At 34.0% G+C, this 26,413-nt stretch overlaps 2 protein-coding genes across 4 annotated transcripts; one reads left to right on the forward strand and one right to left on the reverse strand.

Annotated features, from left to right (window-relative positions):
• The first annotated feature begins 4,336 nt into the window (after nucleotides 1-4,336).
• Nucleotides 4,337-21,077, forward strand: LOC146148437 (uncharacterized). The gene is made up of 15 exons (XM_083388401.1): nucleotides 4,337-4,523; nucleotides 7,615-7,699; nucleotides 9,099-9,285; nucleotides 10,656-10,833; nucleotides 11,063-11,160; nucleotides 11,255-11,356; nucleotides 12,922-13,106; nucleotides 13,621-13,712; nucleotides 14,363-14,493; nucleotides 15,957-16,163; nucleotides 16,309-16,398; nucleotides 16,477-16,540; nucleotides 16,608-16,750; nucleotides 19,885-20,076; nucleotides 20,148-21,077. Exons 1-15 carry the CDS (start codon nucleotides 4,439-4,441, stop codon nucleotides 20,298-20,300), a joined length of 1,992 nt encoding a protein of 663 aa, XP_083244527.1. The 5' UTR covers nucleotides 4,337-4,438; the 3' UTR covers nucleotides 20,301-21,077.
• LOC146148438 (tRNA N6-adenosine threonylcarbamoyltransferase, mitochondrial-like) lies at nucleotides 19,861-25,830 on the reverse strand. Of its 3 annotated transcripts, none has more exons than XM_083386554.1 (11): nucleotides 25,728-25,830; nucleotides 24,550-24,683; nucleotides 24,383-24,482; nucleotides 24,233-24,327; nucleotides 22,700-22,833; nucleotides 22,462-22,615; nucleotides 21,917-22,023; nucleotides 21,719-21,843; nucleotides 20,656-20,789; nucleotides 20,518-20,589; nucleotides 19,861-20,451 (listed from the first exon to the last, which is right to left on the reverse strand). In XM_083386554.1, the coding sequence occupies exons 1-11, from the start codon at nucleotides 25,761-25,763 to the stop codon at nucleotides 20,307-20,309; spliced, it is 1,236 nt and encodes a 411-aa protein (XP_083242680.1). In that variant the 5' UTR covers nucleotides 25,764-25,830; the 3' UTR covers nucleotides 19,861-20,306. The 3 variants fall into 3 exon arrangements, with proteins under 3 accessions (XP_083242680.1, XP_083242679.1, XP_083242678.1); XM_083386553.1 differs by having other exon boundaries at nucleotides 20,656-20,786; nucleotides 21,719-21,846; XM_083386552.1 differs by having other exon boundaries at nucleotides 21,719-21,846.
• Nucleotides 25,831-26,413: the final 583 nt, after the last annotated feature.

Genomic DNA, 26,413 nt, shown 5'->3' on the forward strand with positions numbered 1-26,413 from the left:
AAAAGTTTGCGTAAAATCTGGCCTGAACCGTACATCGGCCACGCATGTTTGTCTGCTTGTGCATGCGAATATAGCGTATTTGCTTGATGGTAAAGTGTTAAATATTTCACCTCGATTTCATGTTCTTGCTGGGACGGTCTGGCCATTCAAAAATATTCCCGCTAATCCTTAACGCAGTCGTTTCTTTAAAACTTATATTCACTCAGCGTCTATTAAAACACTCGACCTTTTTATCACAAAACTTACAGACGACAGACGTGTGTGGCGGCTTGGAATTATGATCGGGTTAATCTCTGGTCATGCCGTGAAGTGTGAACAGCTGTATCGCTCATGCTGTCATTTGACTAGCTGTAAATTCGTTCGTCGAATGCCCGGTTTCCTAGTCGTTTTATATCTTGCGTATTCTAACGAAATGGCAACTACTAACATCTAGCTAGCCGATGTAAGCCATATAAGAACCGGTAAAAACGTTAAAACCAGCAGTCGCACACTGTCCAATCGTGGAGTTTGATCGCACACGTTTGGCGAAGCTGAAGTTATTGAGCGTGTCCTAAGTAAAACTTTGTACGGATTTGCCGTTTCTTTATACGCTATTAAAGCGACCTGACAATATTCAGATTGAAACAGGGAGTCGAACCGTTTGCCTTTCCGGTTCGGGTTTAAAGATTTTCTCGGAATAAGGTTCAGTTCCGGTTCGGAGCAATTTAAAACTTCCGGTTTGGATAATATATTACTTCCGTTAAAGATAAAAATGTGGGTCAATAAGTATAGAGCAGGGATGTCCAACCTTTTAGCAGAATGGGCCACATTGCCACTTTAAAAAATTCGATGCGCCGCAAATCCCATTAAATTAAAGGGGTGACGTCATAAGTTACATCATATCGTGACGTCATAAAACAACTTTACTTATAAACACCCGCTCTTCCAGATAGAACTTGTGAGCAAATACGCAAGAATTAACCCCGGAAAAGCAAAGTTCTAATCGCCCGAATCGCGAAAAATGCAGTTTACATGCCGTATCATGCCATGGTACGACACTATTTATTTCCTTAAAACGGTCCGCAAAAACACACATTAAAAAAAACACACATCTTGCTTAACAATGGTGCGAGCTCAAGTGTTCGATGAATGTTGAAATGCGACATTAGACTCGATTATAGTCTCAGAGAATATAGTAAATTAGGTCTACATCCAATACTGCGCGTTTTACACCTTTTAATATTAGTATAAACAATTGTTTTAAATAAAGGCTACTGAAATTGGGCCGCACGTAAACATCGGGCGGGCCGCAGATTTGACATCCCTGGTATAGAGCATAATTATTAAATGATTATTAGTATTTACTTTAAGTTTCGCTACGTATTGAAAAACATGCAGCTCGTTTTTGAAATGTCATAAAAATACAAAAGTAACGTTTTATTTAATGAATATCATTTTCCCCTTTCTCTTTAAATAACATTTTGGTCACGGTCAAATAATTACTACGCAAGAGTAGCTTTAATAATAATAGAATCAAAGTCCAGAGTCCAGAAACTAAACTATGCACACCGGCGGATGTCTGCTGTTTATGTCTGACAATTGGTACGCGCCCCTACGAAATGCCACTCGCCAAAAAAAAAATCGATGAACTGTCTGCAAAATTAGGTGTAACGCCAATTGGTTAACAAGTCAGGGCGCTGATATTTTCGGAGTGTTATATCTTGGAAAGTTGTGCTGCTAATAAACTGAAATGTTTATACATGCCTTGGGCGTTGGTCTAGATCAGTGCTCTTCAACCAACGAAATAAGAAGTCAAAGATAAAATTGCAAAGAAGAAATAAATATGGAGAGATAAATACAATAATAATACTTGAACTTGACCCACCCATACACTAACTCGCACCCTAGCCCAAATATTGTTAGCAATGCTGCAATATAAACCCCCGGGTGCAAACGCGGTAGGATGGTAGGCCAGCTCCAAAAATATTGTTAAAATTTATTTATATTCATAAATATAAATATTAATATCCCAGTCTGCATTCTATGGCAGGTGCACACCTAATATTTTTACCAAATAAAGTTGTGTAAACTGAATTGGTATATTGTACACTTAAATTTTGTGAAAAGGTTAAATTGTGATAGGATTTCCAACCTAAAGAAAAAACATGTTTGCACACCTCCACACCTTAAAATTTGGCGCTGCACATTCGAGATCTTGGCATGAAATGCAGACTAGTTTATATCCAGCGATATTCACCCCTAACTGCTGAGCCAACAAGTTTAAACTTTAATGATATAAATTAGGAGACACTATTTTTAAAAAGAGCTGTAGATCATGTTGAGTTTCATTTGAAGTAGGTGTTGAATGTTCCTTCATATATTCATTTTGAAATTTAAGTGTCAGGTGTGCACCTGACCTGCCACAGAATGCAGACTAGACCTGGAAAAACTACACTCGCATTGTCAAACGTGCAGGTGTTAAATGTCAACCCTTAATCAAACTTTTATGTTTGTCTGAATTTAAATCAGAGTTATGTTTGTGCAGCCTTTCTTAACCTGCGGTAAAAGGGGGTAAATTTGTTCGTGTTAGGGGGTAAATCCAAGAATAGGTATTCAAGCTCTGAATATTCTGTTTTTTCTTCAACTTACCTATGCAAATGCGGCTTCTGTGCATTGCTTACTATCAAATCTAAAGCACAAAACCGACTTCATGTTGAATCTGATATTCGTTGTGCATTATATGCTACTTTTATTCATGTTAGTTAAAAAGGTAAAACATACAAAAGGGTTAAGAACCCCTGTGTTAGTGTGTTGAGATAAGCTAAAATTTCGCCCAATTTTGCTAACATATGTATATTGTAATAATATCACTTAATTGATACTTAATTATAAGGCGAGGTTATAAGCAAAGTAATTGGTCTCCCAGAAAAATGCTGATCCAACACTACATGGCTACATTTAAAGCGAGAACTACAGAATGTCTTTTTACAAAAAAATTGTACCCTGACTAGTATAGAGCGGTGTTTCAGGCAACCTTCCATGTGTGCCGCAGGGTTTGGAATGGGCTTCCTCTTTTTCCCATGTTTTTTTACTCCCGGAAAAAGGGAGTGAAAATGATAATTCCCAGAAATCCTGACGAAAAAAGTATACCTAATTACGTCATTATGATATTTAAAATTACTTTATATATTAGCTCATTTAAAACATTTATTTAATTTCATTTATATTCTGTAGTATTGCTTCTACAATCTTACAAGAGCTTGTCGTATTAAAGGCTGCACCCTTATTTTTTTTTTTTTTCTAAAAGTGCATGCAGGGCGTATTTTTGTTGGTAGAATGAATTTAATTAAGTTTTTCCGCCAGCTGGTAAGCGCAAATAAACCAACTCAGGCAACGACTTAAATAGGTTTGGTAGTATTTTTTTCTTTATTTTATTTAAAAACGACAGGTTTTTCTAAAGTTTTGCTATGTTGCCGCATAACCGGGATTATAAAAAGATTTCCCAAGATTCGGATCGTTAATTTGGGAAACATCGTGGAAATTACCGTCGAAACATTCCCGGAGAGGAACCCTAGTTTGAAAGTCTTGTTATCATACTTGGACAACAAGATTTACTTTTTCTTAAATTAGATTATAATTACCAAATTATTAAAAAAACAGATTTAAACTAGTTGAACTGCAATTAAATTTAATTATTTACAATCTATTTCATTTAAATTGCAATTTATTCATATAAGAATGTGAACAGTAAATATTTGTGTGGTAATTTTTATATGTTATGACATAGCCTATGCCTTTCAGATTGTAAAAATCGACTGAGAGACTAAAAATGCCATTGGACAAAGTAGCTTTTTTGGTAAAATCTGATTTAGATTTAAACTAGAATTAGAGCACACAAATTCATAAATTAGATTAGAATTATCCAAATTTTGCTCTAATTCATTGAATAAGAGAACTACAATTATCTAGTTGTCCCAGTCTGACTATTATAGACACTGCACGTTTTCACTTTATACTTTATATTACATTCCAATGGTTCCAATCAGAAAGCAACCTTTTGTGTTTTAAATGAAATTAAATTAATACAAGTTAACCACCAATTATCAAGTTGTTTGTATCTATAGTACAGGAATGAAATCCGCAGATTTGATGTATTACTTCAAAAAAAAAAAATCTTCATGCCCAGTTTATAGTCAACCCTAAAATAGATAAATGTTTTTACTACTTTATTTGGTATAAGCAACTTTTGTTTGTATCTCTGTCCAATAGACACTGATAATCTAATCTATTTTTTTGCTTATTTCTTCCCTCATTATAAAATGTATAATATTAGTCTTTTTGTTTTTAGGAACAATTTTTATATGGATGTAATTTATTTTAGTAGGAACTAATTTTGTTTTTTTTAAGTGTTTAAAAGTAACAGTACAATTTGCTTGCAACGACAATTACATTAAGTAAAATGATTGCAAGATTGGCACTGCGCAATCACCAAGTTTGCAATACATGGAGGTTGTCAACCTTTGGACAAAGGCAAGTTATTAAAGGTAAAAATCCTATACTTTTATTGTATTAGCAAATGGTGTAATTATAAGGGCACAATTTAATGTAAATCACTGGTTGGCAACCTTTTTTGAATTGCAGGCCAAAACTAAACTTTACGATTAGCCATTCGTATAAGTCACAATGCTTAAAAACGTGGTGTCTGCTGCGTCAAAGATAAGATTATTCTGCATTAAAAGTTATGGAAAAAACATATGTGGGAACTGGGAGCTTGTCCGGGATCACTTCTATTTACTTTTTAAACTTATGGGCCTAACTGGTAAAAGCTTGCTAAAGTGGATGTATGAACAGCAAGCGATTGAGCGCGAGGACCAGAAAGAGAAATGTGACTTAGATGCTAAGCCTAAAGGAACAAGAATAAAAAACAACGTTCAGGCTGAGTAAGAATTTCAACTGGAAATGACAACCAGCCAGGCTAAGCAGGGTTGGAATTAAATGAAAAATTTTATTTAACTGTTAACAACATGGCCATTTGGCAAGAGAGTATCAGTGGTGCAAAGAACCAGTACATAAGGGGCATCTGGCAAACACAACGCATTCTCATCTCCCTTAAAAGTATGTCGAAGTCGAACTGACATGATATCAAGGCATACCTCTCTTAACGGGTAACACTAATTTACGGAATGATGAATGGTCGGAACGCTCACTAATTTACGGAATGGTCGGAATGGAATGAATAGGGCCGAAACTAATTTGATGCTGTCGGAATGAAATGAAGAAAGCTGTAGGAACAGAATGAACTGTCGGAACGGAATGAACTGTCGGAACGGAATGAACTGTCGGAACGGAATGAACTGTCGGAACGGAATGAACTGTCGGAATGGAATGAACTGTCGGAACGGAATAAACTGTTGGAATGAAATGAACGAAGCTGTAGAAACAGAATGAACTGTCGGAATGAAATGAACGAAGCTGTAGGAACAGAATGAACTGTCGGAATGAAATGAACGAAGCTGTAGGAACAGAATGAAATGTCGGAACAGAATGAACTGTCGGAATAGATTGAACTGTCGGAAAAGAATGAACTGTCGGAATGAGATGAATGAAGCTGTTAGGGTTAGGGTTAGGAATGAACTGTAACCCTAACCCCAACCCTAACCCTAACAGCTTTGTTTTCTATTCCGACAGTTCATTCTGTTCCTACAGCTTCGTTCATTTCATTCTGTTCCTATAGCTTCGTTCATTTCATTTTGACAGTTCATTCTGCTCCTTCAGTGTCATTCATTCCATTCCGATAGTTCAGTCTATTCCGACAGTTCATTCCGTTCCGACCATTCATCAAATTAGTTTCGGCCCTATTCATTCCATTCCGACAATTCCAAACATTCCATAAATTAGTGAGCGTTCCGACCATTCTGACCATTCATCATTCCGTAAATTAGTGTTACCCCTCTTAACCGTACTTAAAGTCCAGAAGAATGCTTAAACGTAACCATATGACAGCGACCATCACTTAAAAAAAATAAAATTGTTTCTTGGGCTCACCAAATATATGCTACCGGGATTTCATTCCACAGTATATTGCGGTTGCTTCTTCCTAAACCGACCTGACAAAGAACAGTCAACTGAATGTTGGTCAGAAGAGAGATGCACAGGACACTGCATTCCGTTCCTGAAAGGGCAATTTGTTAAAGGACCCTATCTTTGTCAGCCAAACATCCAAAATCCATTTTTATTGCAAAACAGTGCTTCCCTGCGAGCTAGGCTAGCAAAAATAAGGGCACTTGGGCATTATGCAAGGTTGGAATATACCTGTATGGTGCTGGCTAGTCCTCCAGACAGAACATCAACAATAGGTAATTCTAGTAAGTTCTAACTTTCTGAAAGTTTGCACTATGGGATGGGCAAGAGTCCTGCAAGTTGTCATATTAAATATAAATGCATTAAACATGTGGATAACTCTTAAATTGTGGGTGATCTTACAAAGTTTTTTTTTTGCATTGCGGTGATTGGCAAACATGCACTTCACATTGTAATTGTAACACTTAAAAGTGGCTGATCGTCCCTTGACTGTTTGCGGATTGTGTCTGAAATGGTTCAACTAAATACTCTCATAATAAGTGTACAATACAAGTTAACATGTAAACTAAAAAGCAATGTTGTGTGTACTGTCTGAAATGGATTGATTATATGACTATTAATCACTGAACTATTTACACGTATGTATATTGTAATTGAAAAAAATTATAAATGATTAACATTCTAAACAACTGCCATTTAAAGAAAATGTTACTCTAAAAACAAAATAAATACAGAAAACATAATAAAAACATTAGGTTGATTGCCAAAACCTAATTTTAGCCATAACAATAGTGATTGCAATGCAACACAACAGACTCTTCAGGAATTCAGTCTGACATTGTTGTGTTTTATTTTTATTTTTACTACAAGTGTGATCTATTCAAGCAATCAAACAATAATCTGCAAAGAATACAAAGCTACTATTGCCAAGAATGCATTACTATTACTTGACAACTACGCTGTGACATATTCTTACTGAATATTGTCGTAAAGTTGACCCTGAGTAACCCCAAACGTACTTCGCTCTTTTTATGATAGAATGTTACTTTGCATAGTAACACATTTAGGGAAATTGTAAAATCTCTGCATCTGGCATTACATGTTGGTGTCAGACCATAAATTTGATGAGACTTAATGATTATACAAAGGTTATCGCGAGTAATTGGCCATCTGAAAAAATGCTAAAACATGACTTCTTGGCTACATGTCAAACAAGCAAAGTTATTGTTTCACCACCGCTTACAGACCTTACTTAAAACTTCATTCACATATGTACAATTAGGAACAACTTTCTGCGATAAAACAAATAAATTATATTGGTTCCAATTACCCAATATAAGCAAAACATGCACCAGTGAATTTTTCATAATAACATAAATTAATGATTTGAATTATTGAAGTAATAACTTATTGACTAAGGTATATTTTGTGCATATACTTGAAGTAAAACCAGTGGTCAAGATCAAGAATAACTACTTTTTATACTTTAAAATGCTGATATATTTTTATATATGTGTGTGTGTGTACTTTTTGTCTGAATTTACTTTATTTTAGGGCATCCTGTAGCATGTTTCAGTTTGTCATCACAAAGAAATCAAGAAGAAACTATTTCAAACAAATTCACACCGGAGAAAATAAGGTGTCTCTTATGTCAAAGTATATTACTCTAAACAGTTTCTTAACATGTTTTTTCCTTACGATTGTGCACCTGGTAAGCCAAGTAAGTGTAATTTTTTTCGGGTATACTGGTATTTTTTTTTCAATTGCTTTATATTTTATTTTATAAGACTCATAGTTGCAAGTTTGTATGCTCAAGAAGCTCGGTCAAAATTTTGTTTTTCTTAACATTTTTTTGACCATGCAAAATAATTTGTTTATTGCAAATATGTAGTTTCTTTTGTGGTTCGAGACAACATCAAAAGTCCAAGCATTTATTATAATTTTAAGGCACTATATTCGGGGCTAGGGAGTCGCAGCCAAGGATAGAGCCATTTGTATTTTGTTTGTAAAGCCTGAACTACCCAGTAAACAGAAACTGATTTTTTTCTATACAGAATTTTTTTAAGTATACAGGATGAAAATAGCAGAATATTGGCCTAGTCATTTTTTTATTGTAAAATGTATAAACACTGTTTTAAAGGCAGGGAGGGAACCTTGGATATAATTTAGGGAGTGTAATAAACAATGTACAAAATCCCTGGTTCTTGTAATTAAAGTTAAAAATTCAACATAGTTCTAATAATATTTTCTGCCCATTTGTTCTATGCACAAAGCAGTAATTTACAATGGCAAATAAAAGAGGGACCAAAAACCTAATAAATTAACTTATTTGCTTATAATTTTGAACAAAATGACACAAGATCCACTTATGAGTGCATGGTTGACATTTCCCAGTTGCCCATCGCCAATGTGATTTTGCTTTGGATGAGTGTGGATTGACAATTGCATGCGCAACTGAGGAGCAATATTAGAAGTTGCCCAACCTACTGAATCAAATTTGTTATCCTGTTACAAATTATGTCAAATAGCATTTATTACTAAAATGTGGCTTGCATATTAACAACTATTTATAGACATGGCAAAATAGAAAGGCCGGTTAACTCAAGGGCAAATAATAAATTAATGTAGACCGGATCAATTACAGAAGGCGTTGTAATTGTTAAAGTGTGTGTAATTTTGTCTAATAAAATACTGACCGAAAAAAGCACATGAAATTTTACTGTCCAGATTCTAAACCCTTTGAGGATACCCTTCTATATATCTTCCACAATATATGTCTAGAGTATGTGAAAACTAGCACACATAATTAATTTGTTACATGCCCTTTAAAAGCCACAGATTTAGAGAACACATTTTGGAATCCAAAATCCAAAAAATAAGTCTTTTATTATAATATTTTGTATTAAACATTTCTAATTTTGATGTGCATCGGTTATAAAAACCATGATCTAAAAAATTGGAAAAAATTTAAAATAGAAATTGTTTCCTAAAAATATTTTTGGTTCCACTCTTAATACATAATTATAATTTCTTACAAGATCGTTATGGAATGCACAATCCCCAATCAACATTGATGCCATGGCCAAGTTACTTGATCATGATAACCATGATATGAGAACCAAATTTCGTGAGTTTGTGAGTGACCCTGTGATGAAGCCAGCATACAACATTCCACTTGACGATGAGAGAGAAGTTGCTCTAAAAAGACTCAAGAGAATTTGTGATGTAACAATTTAATATTTTGTACTCTAGGCTATTCAAAACATTCCTTATATTTATATTAGACGAATTGCGTAAGCTGTTCAGAATTGGTTAACTACTGCTTTTTGGTTATTATTCAATTTTGTTCATATCTTACTATTGGCAATTTGTCTAAAGCACTCAAATATCATTATTTAAAAACAAAGTGAATATATATTTTTTAGCATGCACGGTCTACTGTACAAGTGGCCAAACCATGACTTGCAAACTACAAGTGGCTCTTGAATCTTTTTTTCCAGTTCTTATGTTTAGGTTGTTTTAGGATGTATATTGTCAATTTTTGTTAGCTAAATTTTGCGCCTATTTAAACTATTTTAAAGAGAAAGATTTAGCACATTGCTTGAAACTTGTTAACTCTTCAAAATGTCTTATCCCGTGTTAAGAAATTTGGCACCACAGTTTGATCACCTCTTGCTCTCAGAGTTGAAGGCTTTTGTCACCCTACCCTTGAATGTATTTATGCTAGATTCTAGTTGCATACCTCTGCAAGACTTATTTTATGGCATCACATTTTTACCTTGTGCCCCCAAAACATCCACTCCCGTTTTAATCTTATTCTTGTTGAACAAAAAAATTGCCTAAAAGTAGCCTGTTCAAACTGCTACAATAGACACTGCATTTTGTGATTTTGGCCTAAATGTTATGTTGGAAACACACTTTACATGATTAGACTAGATTTCAGCCTCATATTTTTGCCTGAGTGGCAAATGTTTTTGAGACTTAATTGTTCATAACATGCTTATGTAACTTTGAAACATCATCTCTGAAAACTTTCATACCTTTACCCAAACAAAAATCGTGGAACCGCCCCTCAGAAACCCATCTGGCCCAATATTGTTTTTGGCAGTCCTGGAGGCAGCTAGCTGGAGATAGTTGACTTGAATACTATTCATCTAATATTTTATTTAGATTATTTGACAAGAACTACAGATAACAATGATGTTTGTCATAATCTAGTAACACTGCCTGTATAATATTATATTATTCTACATTAAAAGCAACAGTGAAAGCACGTTGACTTTGTGGCTATAAATCATATTTTTCAAATAGGGCTGTGCAAGTTTTAATAAAATTGTTTCAGGGGGAGCGCAACAAAAAAGTTAAAGAACCACTGTTATATAGAAAGCTGTGTATTCTTTTTTCAATAAAAAATATTACCTTATTTTTGGGGAGTTAAAGATTAGGCTTTGTAACAAGTTTATTGTTCCCTGTTCATCCGGTACATCCTCATGTAATATTTGAATACATTTAGCTTATACACTGCCAACTAATGGTGTAAAATACTAAAATAAATTTAAAATGTATAAAATATGTATATTTTTATTCTGTTTAAGGGTGGATTTATATCTGTTTTGGACTTTAAAAATAATCCCCTTCGAATATTTGCTGCACATGAACTGGCATCAGTGATTGATCCGGCAATGGCTGTAAAAATGACAGTGCAATTTAATCTTTTTGGAGGTACAGTGCTAAAGCTGGGCACGGAGAGACACCACAAGGATTTATTAAAAGGTTTGAGATTGACCTTCCGGGTTGTGCTATGCAACACAAATATTTATATTATCTGCTTTTAATAGTTGTAAATATCAACCAATAAAATTTGAGACTGCCAAGACAAATGTTGTACTGGATTGGGATAGATGTGTGTCTTCAGATTAGAATTCCTGTTTATTTATAAAGTCATATGAAATAGCAATATCAATAGAAAATCTTATGACAAAGCTCTGTTATTTTTTTCCAGGGATAGATACGCTTGATGATGTTGGATGCTTTGGTCTTACTGAGCTGGGATATGGAAATAATGCTGTTGAAATGGAAACCACTGCAATTTATGACAAGGTGTTTTCATCAAGCAAAACATTTTATTAATTTGAGCGAGCAAGATTTAATGTTGTGAGAAAATATGGCTTTGATATATATTTTTTATTGACAGTCAACGGATGAATTTGTAATCAACTCACCAACCACACTATCTCAGAAATACTGGATTACAAATGGAGCAGTTCATGCAAAACATGTAGTCGTGTTTGCCCAGGTGATTGAATGCTGTGAAAACAGCTGAGTTGATTTTTTCTAACATTTGCTAAATGCATGATAAACTCTTGTATAATAACATAGGAATATTCAAATTAAAAAAAAGGGATATGCAAATTAAAATATTGAATCCTTAGGTTTTGGATCCTAACCTGACATATTTGAATCCTTTATTGTAAATTGTACATATGCGAGTGACAATTTGTGATAAAAGCCTGAACCTGTGGTGAAACATTTATGGTATCTATGTGTGTGGCATCAATGTTTTTTCGTCCAACCATTAACTTTCACACATCCTCCACTTAATTATTTAAAGTGTCAATTATATTGTGGGCAAGTGGCTAATTTTGCCAGGTACAAATATGCAGGGGTTGTTTGTATCCTTGTAGCATAATATTTCACTACTTAACAGATCATGTTTGTAATCAAAATTTGTAATCAAAAAATTACAAAGCAATGTTTTATTTTTTTTATAACTCACAGAATTTGCAATAAGTCTCGCACTGTACTCACTATATGGGCCAAAAAGTTTGCTTAGGGCTACAATCTGTTTTTGGTATCATGACTTTGTTAATATTTTTGTTTAGAGGTATGCATCACAATTCCTTGTGGGATAACAGTGTTTAGAATTATAACCATTTGTAGATTATTTTTTGTTACAACATATATATGGTTGTAAATTATATGTTTTTAATTTTTGAGTTGTTGTGCGTTGATATCTGTTTTTTTTATTATAAATTTGAAACCTGGTATTCTATGATACTTTGGATCATAGATGCTGACTTTTGTTTTTTCACAGGGGATGTTAAAATTTTCCTCTAAATATTAGGTCCCAAATGTCCGCTGATTCGGTTATTTTATATGTGAAGTGAGATATATACGAAATAAAGTATTTATGGTATCACAGTACGTTAATCAACTATACTACTTAACATACGATTTTATGCGCACAACAGCAGGGCTGGAGAGCCTCTGTAAAGTAGCATTCGCTCTAGCTCCATCTCTGGAGCCCACAAACCCATATCCAATGGCTGCTGCTCCAGTTCTGTAGAAGTAATTTTTTTAAAGCTGAATCAGCTCAGGTTAAATTAGATTACATTTGCCACACCAAACTCGCAACTTAAAATTATTTTGCATTAGGCTGCCTTAATCTAAACTGACACATATGTTGAAAAGCAACTTTGTGCATGAGGCCATGGGTCCTCCGCAAAACTATAACTTTTTATATTTTACTTGTTTATATGCAAATTTGAATCTTTTGTGGCATTGTAGTATGTTTTAATTAGTATTTGGATTTTCTTTTAGTATGAACACAAAACTTGACCCACAAAAGATAATCCGACCCTGAAATCATCCTACATATTATAAGCAAATTCAAGTCAAAGCTTTTTGTATTTGGGTGGCTGGAATGCAGAATTCTGTAGTAGGGGTGAACAAAACGGAAAGAGTTATTTTATGTAGTTACATAAAATAAAACTTAAAATATAAAAATTGGTAAAACCATAGAAAGTAGTTTGTTATCTGGCAAATTGTAATATTTACAATTTTATTTTATTATTGCTGCAGCTAATGATTGGAGAGGAAAACTATGGGATACACGGCTTTCTTGTTCAAATTCGTGACAACAACCTTAAAGTTATGAAAAATGTTAGAGTGGAAGACATGGGTCACAAGATGGGGTTGAATGGTGTTGATAATGCAAAGTTGTTTTTTGATAATGTCAGAATTAAAAGAGAAAATCTACTTAACAGGTGACACATTTTAACTGAATAATACAACTCTTATATTTGTTAACAAATTAAGGACTTTTTCCATTAGTTTGACTGTATAGTTAATAGGCAAAAAACACAAGTATAGTCAGGTTTAATATTGAATTAAAATTTGCATTTACCAGTTAGGAGAGTGTCTAGTGTCTACCAACCCGCCCTTGCCCGGAAAAAGCTCCACCCTGCACAAAAACAATGTTGGCAACCTATAATCTAACCTGCCTTTGTATTTCAATTCACATACCTAGTTTTCGTATGTATAGTCTTAATTGTTTACCAAATATTGAATGTATTTGGACTTTTACTATGTGCAAATACTATTTTTATTTAATAACAACAAGTTCAACAACCTAGTTTTGCTTGGCTCTTGGCAGCCAGGCTAGCACGCACAATTACTACTCATCTTGATTGAACTGCACTACCAACTCTGATAGTAGTAGGGATAACTAGAATGGATTTAAATCAAACATATGTGTTTAATTAAACTTTATTTGAATAGATACTCTGATGTTGACTCAACTGGAAAGTTTTCAACATCAATAAAATCTAACAGAGCAAGATTTTTGACAGTTGCTGATCAGCTATTATCAGGTAACTGTTTTTTAAATTCCAAAATAAATGCTTAATCTGTTTGATCATTTATGATCAAATTTGTTTTATCAGGACCAAATTCAAAGCCTTTAGAAGTAGCCAAACAATGCAGAATAACACCATTTTCCATGGAAAGCAGTGAATAACTGACCTTAATATAAAAAAGTCAATAAAATCGTTGCCTAAATCACTAATAAGGTTAAGTTGTTCCTATGTAATTTCGCTAGTTTTTGTTTACAATGCCTACTTACCCAGCTAACACATATTAAAAGCAAGCTGCTTGATTAAGCATTGAACAGGAACTTAATCTCAAAAATCGTAACTGGCTAAGATGTCTAACTTACAACAAATCAACCCTTGCTGTGTGTCATCATGGGGTGCCCATACGGTCCATACCCCTTCTAAGAGACAAGCCTTATCATATTGGTTAAATTAAACAAACAGAACTGTTTATTTAGCTAACCAATTTATTTGGAAGTTCATGTTGTTGGCGTTGACACCCACTACTATAAACTTTTTAACATGCTGCAATACCTAATTATTTATAATATACTACAATAAACCCTAAGAGTTTTAGAGTTAACCAATAAAAAAATAAACATCAAACTAAAGATAGTTAAGTAACCTGTACATGGAACGTTTATTCTCAGGACGAATTTGTATTGCATCAATGTGCATGGGTGGTGCAAAGGCAAGCTTAGCCATCGCTTTAAAATATGCTGCCACTCGTTTAACAGTGGGGCGACAAGGAAAATCAGATATGGCAATATTGTCCTACCAGGTAATCGAGTTGTAAATTTTTTTATTGTTTCTACTATTAATCAAAAAATACATAATACATTTAACTGTATATTATTAGCTGTGCTTAATTAATAATCTCAGGGGATCAAAACCTTTATAGACTATCGGGTCAGATGCAGGATTTGTATTGGAAGTGAAACATTTCCGAAGGGAAACATGTCGTTAATGTAGCTAACAACTTGACGTCATAAGTGTCATGCCTAACCGAGTCAATGCTCGGATGTTTTAATTTAGGAACCATGGTCGCAAATATTGTCCAATACGTACATTTTTAACAGGGCTTGTCGCATGAATTGCAGTGCATTGTTTTAGTTCAAGTAGGCAAAGTTTATTTGGAATAGAACTTCATACTTTTGATCAGGGCCGCGGTGTAGGTATAAAACAACCAAACCAACTTTCCTGAAAAAGAAATTTAGTTCGATTTTACCCTAATTAACCGACTCCGGCTCCCGACTATGTAAGCCCTAATGTAGGTATAGAACAATTTTGTGCTATGTCGCTCCAGGTGTCATTACCCACAATAAATTTTTGCAGTAAAGTACCCTGTCGGCCTCCAGCCAAATAATAGTATTTTTTAAGATATAAAGTAATATAAACAGAACAAAATTATTGAAATGTGGATACGTTATGTTTGCCAGACGCAAACGATTTGATTACAACTGAACCAAGTTAAGCTTTTTTGCCAATTAAACTTTATTATATTTAAGAACATATACCAGACTAGGGACATCCATTGCTTCATGAATGACCCAATATTAGACAAAAAAGGCATTTTCTTCAATAAAGTACTAAGTAATCTTGGTTGAACAAGAATGCTAGCTTCAATAAGACGACAGCCGACTTCAGCAGCTTATTTTGCTATTGTGCGCACAATTGTGTTTTATCCATGGGTAGTAGAGCAAAGACAAACATTAAAGTGAACGTCGTCAATCGACTACCGTGATATTTAAAACAAATATGCATTTTGATTTCAAATATTTTGTTCTGTATAGAGTTTTGGCGTTTTCTTTGTTTTCAATAAGGAACTTTCAATTAATTATACAATGTTACGGATCTAAAAACTGGGTCTATTTTGCAAAACTTTATGGGAATTATGCGTATCTTTTTTGTGCTGTTACGTCAAGGAGTTTTCGCTATTAAGCAGTTGACGGTTTGGGCCTTAAAACTGGAGTTGACCCGAATCTCTACAGAAATAAACAAGCGCGATATGTATAACAAGGATTGTTAGTCTTTTTATGCGACGGCGTGTTCTGCCGATCCCAAATTAAACAGACATAGGGCAAATAAAATAAGTTAATCTTTTGTAAATATCATCCTGGCTTTTTTTCAAGAGTTCTTGATTTTGTGACTCTGATGTGGGCGGTTCAACTTACTGATTGAACTTTATAAATTTGTAATATTTAGTTTTCTAAGGAGATTTTTAAAACCAATCTTCTATTTTAGTTGCAACAAAAGGCGCTTCTTCCCCTTTTAGCCAGAACGATTGCACTTAACATCGGTCTAGATTACGTAAAAGAGCAGTGGGCCTTTCAACCTGAAGATGGGTCGCAACATGCAAATGTGGTCACATATTGCTGTGTAATAAAGCCACTTGTTTCATGGAACCTTGGTGAAGTTGCGTCCCTTGGCCGGGAGAGGTGTGGTGGACAGGTTTGTTTTTAGATGTCAACTTATATTTTCGTTACATTAACTCATTACAAACCATATACTGATTTAAAAATTCAAACAATGAATGTACGTAGTGACAACCCTAAAATTTATCGCTGTACCTACATATTATTTGTTAAATTTCAAGGGGTACTTATCCTGCAACCGCTTCGGGGTCTTCATTGGTCTTGCCCATGCAGCGATGACAGCAGAGGGTGATAACAGTGTGCTAATGCAGGTATTCGTTATTTCATACATGCTCCACATGTCATTATTGGGTAATTAACCAATACATTTTCACATTTGTTTTTTACAGAAAGTTGCCAAAGAACGACTTGCTATGTTTAAAAAAATTGATCACATACCTGCCAAAACTGATGGTATTTAAGTTTATAAATAATATGAATTCATACCATATTTTTAGCAATTTTAAAATACCATGTTTAGATCCTACTGACTCCATCTTCTTACACAATCTTTTGGTTTCAAGAGAAAACCTAAATTTTGCGCAACTTCAACAAAAACTTGTAAAGGCAGGTAAAGAGGGATTGTTTGAATCCTGGATGCTTAAGGAAAGTGATTTAGTGCAGGTATGATGTTGATCTACTAATTGCAGTAGTAGTTTATCTACTGACCAACTAAACAGCACACATATTGCAGTACAATTAGAGGTTGCCCACCTTTTTAAGATCTTACAAAACATAATACTTCCCGGAAACATAGTAGCCTATAACTATTTGAAACTAACGCAATATCCAGTGTTGACCAGGTTAAGTACGGTATTTACCAGTTTAATAGGATGTCACCATAAAATTGGTATGATTTTGCTTGGGCTATAGTTTTGTCCGACGATGTAAATTATGATTACTAGGGCGATTATTTTTTGACCTAAAATAATAGAAATTTTTGCCTAAAAAAATTTATTTTGACAAAATTTTGACCTGTTATAAATACATTGATTTAAATAACTAATTGTTGTATGAACTATTGCATTATAGTGTCCTTGCGTCGTCCACCACGCGTTTTAGATGTTTTACTGTCTACCGGTCGACCACAAAATAGTTATTTTTTTGGGCAAAACTCATGAAAATACTTAGTTGATGTTTTTGTCATTTCAAAATAAACTATAAAAATACCAAAATAAAAAAGTGTGGTGTCAAACAGTTGAAATGCTACGTAATGGCAGAAAATTAACCAAGGCCAAGATAACTAATTGTTGTATGAACTATTGCATTATAGTGTCCTTGCGTCGTCCACCACGCGTTTTAGATGTTTTACTGTCTACCGGTCGACCACAAAATAGTTATTTTTTTGGGCAAAACTCATGAAAATACTTAGTTGATGTTTTTGTCATTTCAAAATAAACTATAAAAATACCAAAATAAAAAAGTGTGGTGTCAAACAGTTGAAATGCTACGTAATGGCAGAAAATTAACCAAGGCCAAGTTATCGAAATAGGAAATGGGATAATAAGTTCTGTTTAATACATTTATCTTAATCAGAGAGACCTCGGTCGTTAATTATGCTCGCGTATACCGTATATTGCTGTAATATAATACAATCAACATGTCTTTGAATATAAATCAAAACTATTTTTGTTTAAATGATTGAACGCCGAATTTCAAAACAACTGAACAACAATTTCAAAAAGCTGACTATAGTTTTTTTTTAATTTTGTAAACGATTTATGTGCATTTTTATTCGATTCTGACTTGAAATAATTTTGACAAATTTTTACCTATTGTGTAAATTTTGACAAAATTTTGACTTTTTTTGACAGGTCAAAAAATAATCGCCCTAATAATTACTAATAATTGCAAAAAATCAACGCGATTTGCATAGTAAAACAAAACGTACTACGCCTGCTTGTCTAAATCCACAATCAGAACTGAGATGAACATTTAAACCAGTGTTTCCCAACCTTTTATGTATTGGCCCCCTTGGTACTCGACAGATTCTTGTAACGCCCACAACGCCCCCGGGAGCGGATTTAGGATGCTTGATTTTGGGCTGGCTTGACAAATTTAAAATATACAGTTAAAATATCAGGTCATAAACAAATAACTTAGTCGAGTTTCCACATTCAGCGAATTTGCTGAGGGCGCATAAGAATGCATTCCCTAGTTTACACTGGCAAACATTTTACCTTTCAATGAAAACACAATAACATGCATTTAATAAAGAAATAAAACCTATGCTGCCAAAAAGCGAAACAAGATTTACACGAAATCCAAATTGTCACAACAATATTTTAAGTAGCATGGCATGAAATGTAGTGTTGATGATTATGGGCCATTAAGTAAACTAATTAGCGGCAAATAAAGAATAATGCCACAGTGATTTAAGTATGCCCAATTCGTATAACATTCACTAAACGTTAGTCAAAATTATAACAAAAAACAAGTTAATTTAAGATTCTAGGCCACCTTTGTAATTGTTTTTTAAATAAATAAACAGTTTGACATACCTTGAAATCAATTTTAAGCAATTATCAAAGGATTTTAATGACTACTTTGCCCATTTTTAATGCAATTTAAATATAAAATTAGCTGTAACAGCATTGACATTAGTTCTGTAGTCATGGACTAGGGCAGTGGTCGGCAACTGTCGGCCGAAGAGACATTTTAAGTTGGCCGCGAGCTATTGTTTAATAGTTTAGTTTTATGATGTAGTTGTAGGCCGCGTGACTGAATAACTTTGTGGCGTCATTCTAAACATTTGCATCCCTCCAGGCCTAACAAAATTATGGTATACACAGTTTCAAGGCCATGACATTTTTTTAGGGATTACGTAACAAAGTTATACCTAAACGTGACGCCATAAAAATAACTTCTATAAACACCACACAGTTTGTTTATTTTGTTAAATTTTAGATTGGACAGGTGTTGCCTTTAATACAAAAGCTACAACGTTGTTGTAGATTCCCTCATAGCGCAAAACGCCCTAATATCGTTTTAAGTTGCCCAAACTTTTATTTCCGAGGGTACGTCGGGACGCATGACGCCTTTGGGCTAAAACGATTTTAAAATGGGCTCAGACATCCTAGAAACATAATTATATTCGCGCGGGCAATTTTGTTTTGCATTTACTTGGTTAAAACGGGAAAAATACAGTTTGGGGGACATGGTAAATCAAGTTGTGACCACCTAATCACTGATACATCACGTATTGCACAACCCCTGTGGTAACATGTAACCTAAAAGAAATGTTTTACAATGTCGCACTTGCTTTGGTGAAAAAAATGCTTTGGACTATTGGCGTTATTCGGGCGATATAAAGTTATTAGGGCTGCAATAAGCGCGATAATTTGCGAAACCTACCTGATCTTGCGTGGTTCAACAAAATGTAAGAAGCCATTAAGCTCTGGTTTCTTATATTGCATATTATTTTGTACCATGGCCATGTAAGTTTGCTGAAATCTCGTGTGCGCCATGTTCGGTGAATAATTTGATATGTATGAAATGAATCGAATGATTACTCGGCTACAGCACACTAAACTTTGCTAAGCAATGTACACATACCACCCTGTGCTACCTTAAAATCGTCCTCTGTTTGTCTGGTATAAACTACTTCATTTTTTCTATTTGCAAAAGCGAGGCCGCTCGACATGGCTCATAATAAACTTTTTACTGCTTCTTTAGGTTTCTTGTGACGCGCTAACATCCTGACAGACCAACAAATCTAGACAAATATATACGAGACATCGTGTTTTATTTGTTTTTAGGCATCAGCTCGTGCCTTTGGTGAAAGGTTCGTCAGTGAACAAGTGCTTTCTACACTGAAAAGTGATAAGACAGATTCAAGTATAAAACCTACATTGGAGCTTGTTCACAAACTTTACCTTGTTAATGCCCTGGAAAGGGAAATGGGAATATATATTGCTGAAGGACTAGTAACGCCACAACAGGCTAAACAGGTAATTTCCATTTAGATGTTTTAATTACCAAAGATTGGTGAAAGAATCCTAAACCAATTTTTCATTGTCAGGTCCTGGCATTGTCTTCGGATTTATGTAAAGAAATTGCTCCAATCAGTTTGCAACTTTGTGAGTCCTTTAAAATCACTGACGAGATGCTGTCTGCTCCAATCGCCCTTGATTGGGTGGACTACAATGTGACAGACAACCAAGGCGAAATTTAATATACTTCATTTTATATTTATTGGTTTATTATTTTCAAAGACTTCTCTAACTGAAAAATGTTTGTTTTCTAATTGTTGAAAATAATCCACTTTTGGAAGAGATATTTGCTGCTGCAAAATTTCTTTTCCAACGTGCTCTCCGAGTGGACTTCTTAAAAAATAAAATAAATAATTAAAAAAAATGTTAAATATTTGCATCATAGACCAGTCTGCCTACTTTGGTTTGAAACGCAGTGACTTTGGGTCCTTACAAATACCTTTTCCAGCACGAAAATACTCCATACCAGTCCTAGAAAAAAATACGCTTTAGAAAACAGCAACATACGTCAATGTATATCTATAACAAAATATTTACCATGCTATCATAACACCATTGTCAGTGCATAGTTTAGAAGGTGGACAAACCAATTTTAAATTGGTGATATTGCAAAGGTTTAGTAGTAGCTCTTTGAGATATTTGTTGCAAAGAACCCCTCCTGAAGCAACCTGCTTGACAGACGTCATGACAGTGGTTAATGATACCCGATGTTTATAGCGAAATAGGTGAATTGAAACATTCAAAGGCCTTTTTGCTGAGTTATTAAGTGAAAATTTGCTTATGTGTTAATAAGCTTAGTTGGCCCCTGGCAGACTCAACACAATACCCCTCCCCCTATTGTCTTGGCATACCTACCATACAGAGGTAGCAATTGTCATGGTAATTTTGGAGCTCCCACTATTCCATCTGCACTCTTAATTTAACTGCTTTCTCCTTACTTTAAAGTCAAGCAACAAAGGGTTCCAGTGCAACTTTTATACACTTTAAGAGAAGCCTAGAATCTCCCAGTAAAAGTGCTATTGACAAAGTAACTATTTAACAATATTTTCATTCGAAAGCTGTATACACTGCATGATTTTCAAGCTGCGACTTGTGCTGTACTGATAATATTTTTCGTAATTGATTCTTCCCTTGCATGTCTTTAATTGTTATTTAATTTTTTTTAAGCTTATTTTAACAAATATGGAATAAATGAGCTAAGCTGGAAGAGATTTTATATTTTAGGATATTTACCACTTGTCAATTTTACATAACGCAGCGTTAAATGGTGGCCCCTTAAGTGTTTTTGGCTTGAGCTTCTTAATAACCCAGTCCTTCTTTACTGGACTCTTTGTTAACAAAACTAGTTAAGTTTAAAGCAGTGCTTCTTCAGTATAGAAGTGGAATTTTAGAAATAGTACAAAGACAAACCTATCAATAAATAAGTTTAAACTTTTATATTACTGTTATTGTTTTATTCACCTTAAAATTGTATAAAGTTTGGTAAAACAATTAGGTCACCTTATATTTGCTTCAGGTCACTGTGAGAAGCACCATATTAAGACATTACATTGCTAAGCAGGCAAACGCCAATGTTACTCCACGGCAGTAAGACACTTACTAGTGTTGGTTGTTCAGTTCTCAGTAGTTGACTTTTTTGGCAAAACAATATGGCACGATGAAGCTTTGTGACAATATGATGGAAGACTGTGTGTTGAAATCCAGCTGCGATATCAGCTTGTAACTCTTCTAAATATTTAAATTGTTTGTTTTAAAAAAAAACTGCACAACAATTTAAAAAAACTGCAATTTAAAATACCTGGGTAATTATCTATTGCCTTGAAAGCCTGAGAGGTTGGACCACCAAAGGACATATTACAGTTCTTTCCGTTTGTGGACATGGGCAGTGTAAAAGGTATTTTAGACCTAAAAAAACATTTACATTACACTGAGCTTTATTTTAATTTTTAACACAAATGTCTAATATACTTGAAATGTTTTTACATAATTTTTTACACTAAACTTTAAACATTTTCATTGATCCAGTCAAGTTTCTCTATATTACATTTTTAATTCTTTAACCCTTGAACATTCTTGTCCACAAAGGGTTTATGTGGTAGCCTAATTGGTCAGGGTTGTGTCATTTTTGCAGGCAGTAATAAAATTTGATATGCAATTTGTCAAGACACTAACAACCATCTCATTCCAGTAACCTAAAATATTAATAGTGTTATCAGTTTTACAAAATATTTTCTATTCGCTTTTTGTTAAGTGGTGCGTTTTACAACATCTTTCAGCAAAAACAGATTATATAAATTAATATTCATTTTTTGTGACAAAACACAATGTAAAAAAATTGGTTACCTATCTCCAATTTTTGCCAGCTTTTCTATGTCAGCTCCTGTGTTCAATCTATTTCCTTCACCACATTTTTCTGCTAAATTCATTTTACGGGCCACTTTGTCAAATGCGCAACCTGGGGCAGTATCCATCGTTGTTCCGAGAATTTTATATTTACCTACATGTTATTACCACAAAAGTTGTATATTATTGTTTGTTTTTTGCAGTTGTCTGTTATTGTTTAAATTTATGAAATACCTACCCAAACCCTGTGCTAGGCAAATAACACAATGCCCTCCACTAGCAAGAAGTGTTAAAAAGGGAAAATCAACAGTGTAAAGCAACCTTGTTATTAGGATATGTGCTTCCATGTGGTGGACAGGAATAAATGGAAGACTGCATAAAATATACATAAAAAAACGATTTGACAGCTTAATTACATAGGAAAGTAGTTTAAATGGCCTACTGTTTTAGTAAAATAAAAAAGGTTATGGTTGTAATATTGCTTCTTCAAAATAGCAAAGCCTTCATAAACAGAGTGCAAATCTTAAAGTCCACCTTTTTATTGATATTTTTTTTGTGCCTATATTGTGAATTATTTTTGATCTTTTTCTAGCATATATTTTTTTCTAAAATATTTTCACCCTTGTAGTATAAATGACTGTAAACCACACTTATGCAAAAATGTATTATTTATGTATTTTGGTTTTACATTGTAATCGCGTACAAAAAAACTTTCGAACATTAACATATAACTGAAATATTTTTGTTTTTGTTAATCATGTTTGGTAAACAACCAAAAGCAAATCCAAGTAAAATTAAAAAATCTCTACAGGCCAGTGTTGGAAACAAGTTATCTAAAACAGTGGTTCTCAACCTTTTTAGCTTACAGACCGGTAAAATTTTAAAACAAATACGGTGGACCTTAAAAAATCAAAATCAAGCCAAAATGTAATTACAACAAAAGTGTGCGACTAAAAGTCTTCTTAGCTTTTACAGAACCTGGTCTTAAATTTTATGATTTAAACGAGTAAACAGTTGGGCACAACACTTGCAGCATTGTGACGTATGATACAGTCCAAAGTAGAGACCATTAATGTTATGTTCCGTCATAATGCTGCAAATTACGAAACTAGTGAAGTTCCAAACTTAATAGACAAGCCTTCAACATCTTGCATTTTGCTATTAAGATATAAAATTGTAATATATTTGGCGGACGGGCAGGAAAGTTGTAGCAGACTGGTACTGGTCTACGGACTGGCAGTTGAGAACCACTGGTCTAAAAGATAATTAGTTGTTATCCACCTTAACCTACACTTTGTTTTCACACTTTTTTGGCAAATGAATTTTGCATTACCCTGTGACGTTCCTGGCCACAACTATAGTAACTGTAGTGAATTTCAGTTTATCTACTGCAGTGTTAATGATGTAACCAAGGGTTCTTTTGGGAAATCAGCACTTATGCGCTAGTCGACCAAATGGACCAAAGTTATGTGTTAAAATCCTAAAAACCTGAATTTAGTCTTTTCAGTTTATTATAAGGGGTGAGCAATATATGCATATTAAACATTTTCTGCCATGTATTGTATACTTCTTTGTGATCACCAAGTGCTACATACAAATCTTGGTTTCTGACTGGTTGGTCGCCTGGCATAAATGAATCCTATTTTATTTTAAATTCCAGCAAATCTAAACAACATTTCCTAAAATAAATACCCTTTAAAAATGTTTTGTAAGTCCTAATTTATAAGATTAATCACATAACATCAGTCATTTATAATTTATTAATCTTTACCTGTTTTTTGTGACTAAGTCTTTACTAAAATTTAAACCCTCAAGCAAACAGAATGGGGCACCTGGTTCTGTTGCAGTGGCTATAGCAGATAGGTCCTAAAAAGCATAACAAAATGGTTTATAAAAGCAAACTATTAGGATTATTCCATGCCTTATATGTGAGTTGAGCTGATCGAAGTGCTTCAGAAACAACAATGGGAAGCTTCTTTCTGTGTATTAGTTGAGCAACCATAGGATTTACACCCCCATATCTGTTAGTATAAAAATCATCTATGAAACATCAATTCTTATTTTTATGTTCATATTTATATAAATTACTCTGAGTGTTCTTTATCTTGTGTCTCTAGAGCTTCTCCTAAAATGTTTCCATTATTGTCAACAATAGCAGCACCAGTGTCATTAAATGTAGATTCAATTCCAAGAATATATCTGCTGGAATTTCTTACAAATTTCTGTGACACAATATTTTTAGATGTTTAGTGAACTACGTGAAATGTATATATATTAGAAAAGATGGATTATGCAATCTATGAATCATGATTGACAACACAGAACAATAACGTCATTTTGTGTCTATCATGATCATTGGCTTCTGACAATAATTTAATGAATTTATACCAAAATATTGCAGATCATAACAATTTTTTCTGGTTTTGCGCAAAATCACAAACAACTTACAACCAATGGTAAATTTATAAAAGATAAGGTTAGACGTCAGAAGAAGGGACTTCCAATACTAGTTTATAGAGCCAACCAGAGTTGATAATCACAGATGTCCTAATTAGAGTCCTTGTGTTGTACCAGTTGATTGTCGGTTTGGCCCTTGCTGCCATAATAACATAAACCCTCTTTAAAATTGTTTTTCCTCTTTTTATTAATTTGTTAAAAAAACAGAAGAAGCATGGCTCGCCCGTTTACCAAACTTTGAAATTCAAACTAGTGTAACTGGAACTGTAAAATAACAATACGATTTATTGCCAAAGCCGATAACAGTAATGCAAGTTTCGAAGTTGAGTAAACGAGGGGGAAAACTTTGGCAACCATTTTTCTTATGGACATACCAGTTAGGCGAGTGGGTATAAGTCGGGAATCGCCTGGTGCAAATTGCACTCACATTGGCTAGGGGACCACTGTGAAAAGTACGACATGAGCACCCGCGATTTTTTTTCAACCTATTGAAAGTGCATCCAAAAAAAATCTGAACTGCACCCAAATATGTAAAACGCTTGTGCGGCCTACGTTTACATTGCAATGTATGCAATACAGAGTGCATTGTAAAAGCATAAAGTGCAGCCGGAAATATTAAAAGTGCACCCGATGTGCACTTTTCTGACCTTTATGCACTCGGTCAGCCGTTTTATTTTGATCGCGCACCCCTATGATATCGTCTAGATGTGCCATACTTTCTAGACTGGCTAGCGGGTGAGTGGAAAATGGCGACCCTGTTCAACATATACTCTAACAACAAATTTAAAATAACATTTGTAATAACTTACCATGTGTTTGATTAAGAAATTGTTCGGCAGAAGCATAATAATGGAATGAGATCTCTTAAAATTTGTAAGCTTTAATCTTTGTGATGCTATTTATCATATACATACACCATTTTCCCAAAAATTTACCATAAGATTCCTTATAATTTGCTTAAATGTGATTTCAGGTAAACATTAAAGGGTATTTGCGTAATTTCAGTTAAAGACAAAACGTGTTTTTGTTTACAAATAGAATTCGTCATGCGTAAAAAGCATCCGGGCGAAACAAAAAACGCGAACATAGATATCACACAACAAATATGCTGTTGCTACCAGAAATGGTGTACTAAAGGAGCTTTTCGATACTTGATTTTCACCGCTGGAGTTCGAAGTCCTCCTGTATAGCCGAAACGTCAGATAAAATAAATAAGTACGGTTAGAGATTATTTTTAGTATAAATGTCATACTATTGTTTTGAGTCGTTTACCATAACGTTAGCACGAACTTTTTTAGAATTTCAACAAAATTTAACATTTTTCTACCGATTTGCTCGCTTAAAATGATTATATTGCAAAAATTTACATAACTCAACAACATAATAGTAGTATGTTTTTCCTTTTGCAAAATACCTTTTTTTGGAAGACTGCTTATGCGCAAATTTCCATAAATATTTTAAGTATAAGTAAAATCGATTTGAAACTCTTTCCAAA

The sequence above is a fragment of the Ascidiella aspersa genome, chromosome 4 (assembly GCF_963924565.1).
Source record: "Ascidiella aspersa chromosome 4, kaAscAspe10.2, whole genome shotgun sequence".
NCBI lineage: Eukaryota > Metazoa > Chordata > Ascidiacea > Phlebobranchia > Ascidiidae > Ascidiella > Ascidiella aspersa.

What these genes read in the sequence shown, in the direction of transcription:
- LOC146148437 (XM_083388401.1), top strand. Translation starts at nt 4,439, where the DNA reads ATGATTGCAAGATTGGCACTGCGCAATCACCAAGTTTGCAATACATGG. An exon ending in AGGAAAGTGATTTAGTGCAG is followed by an intron (nt 16,751 to 19,884) that starts GTATGATGTTGA and finishes ATTTGTTTTTAG; the next exon opens with GCATCAGCTCGTGCCTTTGG. An exon ending in CGCCACAACAGGCTAAACAG is followed by an intron (nt 20,077 to 20,147) that starts GTAATTTCCATT and finishes TTTCATTGTCAG; the next exon opens with GTCCTGGCATTGTCTTCGGA.
- LOC146148438 (XM_083386552.1), bottom strand. Translation starts at nt 25,763, where the DNA reads ATGCTTCTGCCGAACAATTTCTTAATCAAACACATG. An exon ending in GGCAATAGATAATTACCCAG is followed by an intron (nt 21,847 to 21,916) that starts GTATTTTAAATT and finishes TTAAATATTTAG; the next exon opens with AAGAGTTACAAGCTGATATC. An exon ending in TCACTGCGTTTCAAACCAAA is followed by an intron (nt 20,452 to 20,517) that starts GTAGGCAGACTG and finishes TTATTTTTTAAG; the next exon opens with AAGTCCACTCGGAGAGCACG.